General features: G+C 47.0%; 1 protein-coding gene across 2 annotated transcripts in view; it reads right to left on the bottom strand.

The window, feature by feature from the left end:
• fam193a (family with sequence similarity 193 member A) overlaps positions 1-12,051 on the bottom strand; it is a 109,055-nt gene that overhangs the window by 23,931 nt on the left and 73,073 nt on the right. For both annotated transcript variants that reach the window (XM_039750086.1, XM_039750088.1), the window contains exons 14-16: positions 11,063-11,311; positions 3,873-4,080; positions 1,562-1,816 (exon numbers count right to left, since the gene is read on the bottom strand). In XM_039750086.1, the coding sequence (XP_039606020.1) occupies positions 1,562-1,816; positions 3,873-4,080; positions 11,063-11,311 (712 nt within the window). The remainder of the gene's footprint in view (positions 1-1,561; positions 1,817-3,872; positions 4,081-11,062; positions 11,312-12,051) is intronic.

Below are 12,051 nucleotides of genomic sequence, written 5' to 3'. Positions count from 1 at the left end.
GCAATGAGCTTTGTGAGCACAGGAGACATCGATGAGCTTCTGTCACTTATCATCGGGCCTCTCATCTTCACCAACAGGACACTGTCCATCAGTACACATTCTCAATCCACAGCTATGTCAAAGTGATGTCAACATCCTGTAATGGCCATCTAGACCCCCAAATCTATCATTCTAGAATACCAACAAGTCCTGGACAGGGCTGCAAAATCAGTCCGAATTCAGCATCCAAGGACAGAAGTGCCTACCAAACCGTATCACAAAAACGATTAAGTGGCGATTTGTACAAAACTGAATTTGTGACAGTAAAAATGTGAACGTGATGTAGGATGAAATGTGTTTAGCTGCTGTCTAGATGGGTCTTCCTACAATAATCCTGCATGCAGCTGCTATTTAGTGTGAAAATAAAGCTCTCTACTGAAAAACACATTTAAAAGCTGATGAATTTCCTCGACATTTTGTTGAGTTGTGGTTGCTCTGGTAGTACGATGCCCACTTTGACAATTAAAACTTGGTGATGACAAACCTAAAGAATTACATTTTATTGGCTCAGCAGATGACTTTATCTAAAACACAATGGAGTAAACATAAAGCACGATTGCCTGGCTCCAACGACACGCCGCTACACCCTTTTAAATGTGCCCGTTCTGCTCGTCTGGGAAGGGGAAGGTTTTCTTTTGTAATGCGATTTCCTCTGAAGAGAACTCAGTGCTGTGAATGGGGGCGCACTCTGGTACCAAAAACAAGCAGCATGTCACGATTGTGAATGACAGCCACACAAAAGAATCGCTTTGCCTGATGTGCTCCAGTTTTAGAAAAAGTACAGGGGAGCTAAGAAATGTGAAGAAGGCCTGAGCAACACTGGCGGCTTTCCAGCTCAAAAAAAGGCCTCGTCTTCAGAGATGGGGATTTTTTGTGAACAGCAGCATTTATTTCTGTCGCACATTTTCATACGAGTAATGACAGCTCAAAGTGCTTTACAGGATGAAGAAAGAGAAAAAGGACAAAGTAAGAATTACAATCAGAGAACGCTAATTAACACAGAATAAGAGTGAGGTGGTCCGATGGTCAGGGAAGAGAGAAAAAACTCCAGACGGCTGGAGAGAAAAAAATAAAATCTGCAGGGGGTCCGAGGCCACGAGACCACCCGCCCAGCCCCCTCCCTCTAGGCATTCTACCTGACATAAATGACCTCAATCAGTCCTCATGGTATTCAGGGTTCTCATGGAAGGACTTGATGACGACGGCCGCGTGGATTTCTGCCCTTTAATCCATGAAGTATGAATGAAGTAAAACTGATTGCTAATCCCCCACAGTGATATGAGATGTGCCATCTCCTGCATCCTGGCTCTACACTTTAGTGCCACGTGACCCGTTCTACATACTGCACTAGCTTCAAAGCAAACAAGGCTCCGGGGCGCGGCAGGCGCAGTGCCACCACCAAAAAAGTAAAAAGTCCATAAAGGTTTCAAAATGACAAAGACATCGACACATCTGTAAATCAGCACTTGTGCCAACTCGAGTAACTTTAGCAAGAGACATCATTACGCTCTGCACGCCTTACCTAGAGACGTGGGCCTTTTGGATGAAACTTTAATCTGGTTATTACTCGACTGGACTGTAGTGGCGGTGCAGGAAACCGAGGAGATGGCCGAAGAGGTTGCCATGATGACTTTGTTTGGCTCCATGAAGACGTCTTGAAAGTTATACAAACACTTCTTCTTTGCTAAGCTCTTTTTTTCCTTGTTATCTGAAGAGGGGGTTTCAGTGTTGGACGAGGGTGGTAGTGCTTCTGGAAGAGCAGGGCTCAGCATATCACCTAAATATTCAGAACACAAGGAAAGAAAGCATGTTAGTCTATAAAAAAAATACATCACATAATGAGGGGAAGGAACTTCAATTTTAAATGTTTCTTCCTTTTCAGCGATCCCATTGTGTGTTTGGACGATAGTGTACGTGTGTGTATTGATCTATCTATCTTATATACTGCCTTTCAAACCATCTATTTATGGGATTTTCTGTTTAACACCAGAATTACCAGAGCCTATGAAGAAACTCATAGATCCATCCCACCTTAAATCGCTTCGCACCTCTCTGTCAGCGTCTTTTGTCCTTTAAATATGTTGACAAGCAGCCTGCTATCACATCCCCGACCGGCACAGAGTTTTCTCAGCTCAAGTCGGGATACCTTTGTGTCAGTTGCTTGGAGTTGTAGAGAGTGAGAAGTCAAGCTAAATGACACCTTTTAGAAATACTAGATCGTTATTTGGTACACTTGCATTTCATGTGTGTTCCGTGTCTACAACAATCTATATAAACACATCGTTAAAGAAACGTTTGTCATGTTTTAGTAATAATTGACAAAATGTAGACATGATGTGTATAATGTGTGAAGCCTGAAGTCCAAATATCAAAGAAACACTTTCACAAAAGGTATAAACATGAAAAACGTTTCTTTTTTAACAATGTGTTTACTGTTCATAGATTGTTGTACACACGGAACACACATGAAATGCACGTGTTACAAATAACGATAAAGTATTTCTAAAAGACGTCATTTTGCTTGACTTCGCACTTTATACAACTCTAAGCAACTGACACGCAGGTAAACAGACTTCAGCTGAGATAACCGTACGCCGGTAGGAGATGTGATAGCAGGCTGCTTGCTGCTTATCGACACATTTAAAGCACAAAAGATGCTGACGGAGAGGTGAGAAGTGATTTAAGAAGGGACGGATCTACAAGTTTTTTTGCAGGCTCTGGTAATTCTAGTGTTAAAGAGCTTTCAAAAAGCCATCAGTTTCTCCTGGGGGCCAATAAAGTTGAATCTAATCTGAATCAAGTCTAATCCCACAGTGTAAGACGAGTCAAACCCCTAGCACACATGAAGCGACCTCACTGGGGAATCCGCTAACTCTAAGGAATTCCCCAAAGGCAGTTGAGATTTTCCTCTTTTTTACGCTCCTTCCCGAGTTCCGTAACTGCTAAAGGCCAAGGACCTGAACACAAAGCATGCTGTGCAGACACTGACGTCATTCAGATTGTCTGTTTTTAGCCATTTTGACTTCTAGTATTTGACAGGTCTGGTTTCTTTGGAAATAAAAATAAAGTTTAATGTAAATAAGGTCTCTTAATTATCTCATTGAAATGATCCCATGGTGAACAACATTACCAGTCACTGAAGGGTTCGGGGTCTTCATCCAGAACCAGCAGTGAAACAGGGAGAGGCCCTTCCATGAGGTAGAAAGCCGTAAGACGTCGACACGTGGAAGGCTGAAGAAGCCCCAGAAGGGTACGGCCTGTCGCTGCTGAGCGTCACGGCGTGAGGACTGCAGGGTGTGCATGTGACACAAGGTTCATAAGCTAAGGTGCTGTTTAGGGGCGCCTCTCGTCGAACCAATTACAAAAGAACCTAAGGAGATTATATAGTGCCTTTCCCAACAAGCACATTTATAGCACTTCATACAGAGGCATGACGCGAGCTGCAGCGTGGATAACGCCCACCCGGCAGCAGTGAGCTAACACGTAGAGCGTATGTGGCGTCTGACTGATAAACAAACAAACCTACTGACCAGTGAAACACAAAGGAAGACGCGGCCACATTTGAGTTTGGCTCGATAGCACCCTCTAGAGCCCACAACCGAGGTATGCAGTATGTAGTCGGACTGATATAACAACCCAGGGGAGAGGAGGGTGAAATGACACCTTTTAATGGCTGACTAAATAGATTACAAAGGGAGGCTTTTGAGGCAGCTAAGGCTCCTTCATCAGGCGAGGTGTAACCCAGTAAAACTCTCGTGTAAGGGAACAAGTGCATAAAAACGAACGAGCTGACATCTTACAATTAAACCCGTGTGACTGAAGTTTCATCTCACCTGACAGTGGCTCCTGGAGAAATATGGCTGGGTTCCAGTCCTTCATTACTGTGGACTCCCAAATATTTTCAAACTTTAGAGAAGGAGTTAAAGAGCTATTCCATTCTGCGGTATTGCTAAAGCAGTTCTGATATATGTGGTCCTGAAGGGAAGAATTGAAGACTTGATGTTTACCTGTATGGTTAGACGTGGGAGCTGAAGGGAGGGCCTGGAAAAATGAAGAAAAAAAACACATTTGATTTATTACGTTTTGGCCCCCATTTGAACTGAACTCATAATCTTCTGCCAGCTTTCCGTTGAATGAGGAACTTTATTCCCAATCATGTCAGGAGGAACCAAAAGTCCGAGTAAGTGCATCAAAGACAGCGATGCAGTGAAATGTATCTGAATGCAGCCGACCTATGAAGTCCTCCGAGACTGGCAGGTGATTCACGTTACTCTTACCAGCTAGGGGAGCACACACTGGTACCACATGACAAAAGCAGCCCAGAATCCCTGTTGGGAACCCCCCAGACAGACACGCGACCCAGTCCCCACCCTCTATCTGACGCAGCCAGTTGTTATGTGGGTGTCCCCTTGGCCCGGTCCAGCCGCTTAGGTCGTCAACAATGAGGATGCTGCGAGCCGGACCACCATCGGGGAATTGTGCCATATGGCTGACGCTCCCTCACAATGCACGTCATGTGCCTCGTTCGGGGCTCCACGAGCAACACAAAGTCAAACCAGCGGCCCCCAAGGATTCTCCGAGGAGACCCAGGAGTCCAGCCTTCATCTCAGCTCACCAGATGGCGTCCAAGTCTCACAACCACATAGCAAGACAGGAAGCGCCGGGACTCTAAAGACTTGGACCTTCATCCTTTTGCAGCGATATCGGGAGCGCCACACACCTCTTTCCAGCGACCTCATGACCCCCCATGTTCTCCCAATCCGTCACATGAATGTCACTGCTCTCTCTGCAGACAGACGCACTGCTGATGGCCGTGCCCAGGAGAGGTCATTAAAGGCCTGGACTTTGGTTTTTATCAGGACCCTTGCAAGCCCAGACACTCCGACTCCTCACTCAGTCTCTCGAGACCCCGATCAGAGCCCCCATTGTCTTTGTGAATATCACAGCATCGCCTGGATTAAGGCCACTACAGGGGGACAACACCGCTCTCCGTGCCAGGGTCGTCCTCAATAAGATCCGTGATCACGTGCTCACCTGCCAGCGGCCAGAGCAGTCTGGTTTTACGCCTAAGAAGTCGACCATCGACTGCATCCTGGCACTGAGGGTTCTTATCGAGCACAAATGTGAGTAACTGGCAGTTTCTTTCCAGACTTTGTTGATTTTCGTAAAGCGTTTGCCTCAGAGCCGCCCCGAGGCCTGTGAATGGGTACTGGGAGTGCTGTGCAGAGTGGAGCAGGCAGACCCTCTCAGATGATTCTGGGGTTCATCAGGGGTGTGTTCTGCGCTTTACCTGGGCTGGGGGGCATCTGTTGGTTTATAAACCGTTTTAGAAACGAATGAGAGTGGAGGAACCGAGATAACAGACTCTTCTTTGGCCATGCCTCGCACATTTCATATTTTAGCAGTGATGGACAACACAGAGGAGATGAATTTGGGTTGGCATGCTGAGAGACAGACATGAACAGAGTAGCCAGGATAAATCGTCAATAAAGCGGAGGGCCACTTTGGGGTCAGCGTCACGGTCCCCCTTGCCTTACTGTGAAGAACACCAAGGCCAGTGAGAGAGCTTCGCCGCACACACGGCCGGCTTTGTGTGTTTGATATGAAAACAATTAAGAGGAAGTGTGGAAACAGCAGTCAGAAGAACAGTTGCCATGACATAATTCTTGGCACCCTTTTCACAGCTGAGTTCATTCCACTGAAGTCTGACTCACTAGCAGTGCATTTCCAGCACTTACGTGACACCAGTTCAGCCGTGATGAACTAATAAACGACGGCTTTTAACGCCTGAAAGCGTCTCCTTTGCTCCCCGCTCCTTACTGACAATGCCCAAGATGAGAAAGCTGAACAAGAGCACCAGGAAATCACCAAAAGGGTACAAAGGCAATTCCCAGAGACCTTGGCATTCCAATGTTATTCAAAGGTCTGACGCCCATGGAACTGTTAGGAACCTCCCAGGATGAGGTGGGAAGAGGAAAACGTTCAAAGGTTTGTGAGAACTGCTGAAAACATGTCACACCAAACACCCAAAAGGTCCCGCTACGTTACACCATGTTTCCAGTGACTTTGTTGACATCATCATCTTAGTACGTCAATGGCCGCCACTCGTGTAGTTTGGTATCCCAGAGACTACTCGGTGACCGGTGGTCTGCGAGTGGCCTCATCTACTGTGATTAGTGAGGAGACCTTCCCCAACTCAAACGTTCTGCCCTCCTTACCTAAAAATAAATCTCAGACTTTGCGGGCCAAAGAGGGACGAAGTGTCAGAAAACCAGAAGGCTGATCTTTACTCAGACCTGCCTGCTGAAACCAAATACCACCTGGGAGGAACATTCGGTGGACTAACAAGGCCAAAAATCAGAGCAGCCATTTCAAGAGAAGATTAAATGAAGTTCATCCATAAAGATGGGATTGGCTTCAGAAGACCCCCATGACCCTGTGTTAGAATATAGCGGTCTGGAGAAGGACTGACTGACCAGTGTCAATAAACAAGGTGTGCGCTAAAGTACAGGGGGTCCTGCAGCAGGACAGCAACCCAAAAGAACGGTGAGGTAAAAGAGAGGCCGCACTACCAGGAATCTGCTCCGAGTTTGTGACAGCAATGTCTGCGACCACAGAGCTCGTGTGAAGGACTGTCAGGGTGGTTCTTGAGAAGACAGCGACATGCAAAGCTAGTCTGGACTCTAAAGACCCCAAAGGAAAGAAGGAATAACCAAGAAGATGGTGGGAGGTCATGAGGCTGAACACACAGCAGAGGTTGGTGCGGGCAGTGGACGTGTTGGGGGGAAACCTCGGGCCAAGGCAGGGTTCTTAGAAACAGGAGCATAAAAGACGTGATGGTGTGAAGGGTGGGCTTTAGGTGGCGAGTTACATCCATTGGAGAAAGCTTATGGGGATGGGTGAAAATGTAGACATCAACTATGGAGATGCCTTGGAGAAAAGGACGCTCGGGGGGTACAAAGGCACCGATAGGCTGGGTGAGCAGGGGCATGGAAGGAAGGAGCCTCTCTGGCATTCAGTGGCAAACCTGACAAAGACTTATGAGAGGAGGAACAGATAAAGCAGAATATGAAGCAAAGCTGACAAGAACAGAGATGAAGAAAACAACCACATGGATTTGCGGAGTGTCGTGGAGCAAGAGGATGATGAAGGAAGGACTGGTTAAGGGAACGACGTGGAGGTGGAAGTGACAGGAGAAACAAACAGAGATGGCCTGATTGTGTGAAGGTGTGCCAAGATGGAGTGAAAGGGATGAGGCCCAGAGAGAGGCTGAAGAGGACAGGAAGAGAGTGAACGTCATATGCCAAGAAGATGGCCAGGACTGTGGAGAGTGGAGGAAAAAGATTTATTAGACCACAAGCTAACCAGGGTAAACCCAGAAAGAAGTGATGATGATGATGATGATGATGTGTTCGTTCTTCCATTATAAACCTGAAGTTCTAGTTAATTTACCATAAGTTTATGGAATGGAGCATTCCAAGATTGTTTGTCCTATCAGAAATAGTCACTGGTCTGGCAGCAAAGCAAATCTTGACGCCAAGTTCAACTGCGGAGCAGCTTTTCACCTCATAAATCCCAAGCTGTGTGTGTTAAACTTGAAGGACTTGCCAAAGCAGCGGATTGTGGTCCCTCGTCCTTGAAGTGGTCTGCTGGTGGTGAAGAAACACAGAGTCCTGCTGCAAAAATAAAAACTGTGCAGGATACCCGACTTTTACTGGAGGGGAACAGAAGCAGGAAATCCAGTCTGTCCAGTAAGCGCAGTCAACGTAACAAAATGCTTTGCTGCTCTTCCAGTTTCTTATTGTGGTTTCACCAACTTCAATGGGTGAAGACCAAGTCACTCAAATATCATACTGGGAAACTGTCATCAATCAGGCCAGCTGAGCTGCAGTTGGGGCCATCGTCTGATGTCAAACCTGTGACAGTTTGATTTCCATCTTTCTAAAATTCTAAGGCTGTTGACACGAAAACATCGACGCTTTTGCATTTTTACACATGACATGGCACTCCCGGCTCTGAGGATCAGCTTATTATTTTAACTCAACGTGACTCGGGTTTCTTTTTCACTAAAAGCACTCAAATAGCCATTTGATAGAAGCCAGGGGTGTCCATCTCCAGTCCTGGTGGGCCGCAGTGGCTCCAGGTTTTCATTCCAACTCTTTTCCTAATCAGTTTTCACTGCTAATGAACTCCTTTTCCCTTCATTTTAAAAGCCCAGTTTCTAAGGATCGATTCGTTTCTTCATTAAATGGCCGCCAAACAGAAGTGAGACGTGAAATGAGCCAACAGATGAACGTCAAACTCCAAGCAGTTCCTTAATGAGAAGCCAATTCTCGCTGAAAATTAAAGTCGTTATTGAGTATCAGGACTTGTTGCTGCTCTTGTTCTGCCACAGCAGACTGTTGATTTCCTGTTTTTTCTAAGACTACCGTCAAGATGTTTCGGTGACCTTCACCCGTCTTTATTTTTGCTGCTCGTTTTGTGTCTCATTATTGTTTGGCTGCTTATTGAGGAAAAACAGACAAGTAAGGGGTCCGACTCACGTCAATCAAAACGAGTGAATCGGCAGCAAAACCAGCTCACTGATTAAGAAGATGGTTAGAATGAAAACCTGCAGCCACTGCGGCCCACCAGGAGCGGAGCTGGACCCCCCTGATATGACCTTTCATTTTCTGATTTACTATGAGTGACAGTCAGGTCTCTCTCATACACACACAGACAGCCACTCGTGGTTTTGGAGGTGTAAACACTAAAATCTGTGAGCACCCAACACGTTCATCTCCAGTTAACCAAAGGCAGGGTTTGGGGGGAATTAAGGAGCGCTCCTCCTTGTTGTCAAGTGTTCAGCCTGATGGAGCATTTAGGACCAGAGAGCTAGAAGTGTCTATCATGGCCACATCTGAAGAGCTACCTCTGAACTCTCTCCCAGGCTTTTCCAGGATATTCTCTCTCTTGGCTAACATCTGCTATCAGAAACCCTAAATTACACCAAAATGTCATGGCGGTGTTTCATGGAACAATCAGGGGTGGCACATTCTTCTTCTTTTGGATGGTCCCATTAGGAGTTGCCACAGCAGATCATCTTCTTCCACATCTTTCTGACATCTTGCTCTGTCACACCCATCACCAGCATGTCCCCTCTCACCACGTCCATAAACCTTCACTTAGGCCTTCCTCTTCTCCTCTTGGCTGGCAGCTCTATCCTTAGCACCCTTCTCTCATTACACCCAGCATCTCTCCACACCAACACAATCTCGCCTCTCTGTCTTTGTCACCAACCCGTCCCACCTGAGCTGACCCTCTAATGTCCTCATTTCTAATCCTGTCCATCCTCGTCACACCCAATGCAGATCTTCACCTCTTTAACTCTGCCACCTCCAGCTCTGTCTCCTGTGCCACCGTCTCCAGCCCATATAACACAGCTGGTCTCACTACTGTCCTGTAGACCTTCCCTGTCACTCTTGCTGATACCCGTCTGTCACTAATCACTCATGACACTCTTCTCCACCCACTCCACCCTGCCTGCACTTTCTTCTTCACTTCTCTTCCACAATCCCCATTTACTGTACTGTTGATCCCAAGTATTTAAACTCCTCCACCTTCACTAACTCTACTCCCCTTATCCTCTCCATTCTGCTGACCTCCCTCTCATTCACACACATGTATTCTGTCTTGGTGGTCCTACTGACCTTCATTCCTCTCCTCTCATACCTCCACCTCTCCAGGGTCTCCTCAACCTGCAGATCACAAGTTCATCAGCAGACATCACAGTCCATGTGGACTCCTGTCTAATCTCGTCTGTCAGCCTGTCCATCACCATTGGAGATAAGAAAGGGCTCCGAGCTGATCCCTGATGTCATCCCACCTCCATCACTCCAACTGCAGACCTCACCACGGTCACACTTCATATCCTGTGCCACTCTTCCGTACTTCTCCGCCACTCCCGACTTCCTCATACAACACCACAGCTCCTCTCAGTCACCCCGTCATTTGCTTTTTCCAGGTCCACAAACACGCAATGCGACTCCTTCTGTTCTTCTCTCTACTTCTCCATCAACATCTCACCTGTGGTGCTCTTTCTTGGCCTGAAACTATCCTGCTGCTCACTGGTCATCACCTCACTTCTTCCACTATTCTTTCTCATAACTTCATGCTGTGGCTCATCAGTTTAATCCCCCTGTAGTTACTGCAGTCCTGCACATCCCTCTTATTCTTAAATATCGGCCCACCAGTACAATTCTTCTTCACTCCTCATCATCCTCTCACTTTCCAAGAGTCCATTAAATCATCTGGTTAATGGGTTATCAGAAGGCCTCAAGCTTGTCATTGTCCTTGAGCCGCCGCTCATCACGAGTGACGTGTCTATTTGCGATCAGCGAACTGCTCAAAGGACAGCAGAGTTGATGGAGCCACGTGACTGTGCTGATGTTTTGAAGAAAGCGCACATTCATCATGTCAGATACTTTGAAATGAAGCAACAGGTAAAACGAGGAGGCGGACAAGACCAGTGGCTCCATTACCGGTTATGAGGAGCGGCTGATGGTTACACTGGCTTTAAACATGGAGCCACTGGGACTCTCAAGGTGGCGAATTTGCTCATCTCGACTGGATGACAATCTACAATGCAACATTTTACTGCATGCTGTTTGAGTCCCTGGGCTACAAAAACCACGTGGCACTGCTAGTAAACACCCAGAGAAGAGCGACTAGGCCGGCCGACTCCCTCGGAGATTAAGAGGCGCCACCAGTGAAAAGTCTGACAGAAAGAAGTTCGTGCAGCAGAGACCAGCTGTCACGTTAAATAAAGTCTCCAACAAAGACACGGGGGACCACCGGCAGAAACGTGTTCAGGGCCCATTCTGCATGACACGTGACAAAGGGGTTCTGCACAAAGACAACACGGACACATTCAATACGTCACTTTAGTCGAAACCCGACTGGATATTACCTCCGAGACAGGATGGGCTGAACGGCCTGCTCTCATCAGATGTTCGAATTCCAGCAGCCCAAGCAGCAGACTTACCTTACTGTGCGTGAACGGCTGACTTGAATAGAGACTCGGATGGAGAAGAGGCCTCGGTATGTGGTTTATGGTGTGCAGGGGTAAATGTCCATGAATATGTGGGTACAGGTGCAACGCCGGATGAGACGTCTTCTCTGTTACAAACTGGTGGCTCGAGGCAAGTCTCCCCACCGAAAGTGCTGTAGAATTTAAACCTGGGGCTTCCTGCTTGCAAACATGACATTCACATGGATGTTGAACTTGGTCAGTCTGAAGGCAAAAGCAAACATAAGTCAGTGCAAATACGGAGCATGAACGACAAAAAAATAAAAATCAGCAACACACAGATGGCTCAGGACGCACTAATGCTCAGGTCACCTAGTCTGACAGGATCAAATCCACTCTGAATTAATTACCCACAATACTCGGGGTGAATACAATATGGCGGTACACAAAACATTAATGAGGCTGCATTCTGTCACTTATAAACACAAAAGTATGATTTTAATTCCCAGGGCGGAGCACAAATGTACAAGAGCCGATTTACTGGATGCCCAAAATGAACGGTTCAATTCACTCTCGCGTGGCACGCGTCTGACAAACAGCACAGGGCATGAACATATTTACAAAACTCTACTGTACAATAAGACATTAAGGCCCGTGTAGCCAGTCTCTCCGATTGGCCAGTTTGGCTTTGGTGCCGCAAGGACAGACGAAGTGCGACTGTGAGGCGCACGAGGACAGGCCGAGAGAGTCACCTTCATCAAGTGGACATCTGGACAGGAGGTGAGAAAGGAGCTTCAAAAATAAGGAATGACAAGGCACAGAGGGTACACAGAGGGCAAGAGACGACCTACCTGCTATTTATACACCTGTCAGGCACCGAGGAAGAGTCAAAGCCAACAACTAGAGCAGTGGTGACCATTAGGAAAAGGGTTAGAATGAAAACCTCCAGCCACTGCGGCCCACCAGGCTGCTATATGAGAAAGTAAAGGCAGGCGCCTACAAGT

This window comes from Polypterus senegalus, chromosome 4 (assembly GCF_016835505.1).
Source record: "Polypterus senegalus isolate Bchr_013 chromosome 4, ASM1683550v1, whole genome shotgun sequence".
Classification (NCBI taxonomy): Eukaryota; Metazoa; Chordata; class Cladistia; order Polypteriformes; family Polypteridae; genus Polypterus; species Polypterus senegalus.
This window is presented reverse-complemented; position numbering and strand designations above follow the sequence as displayed.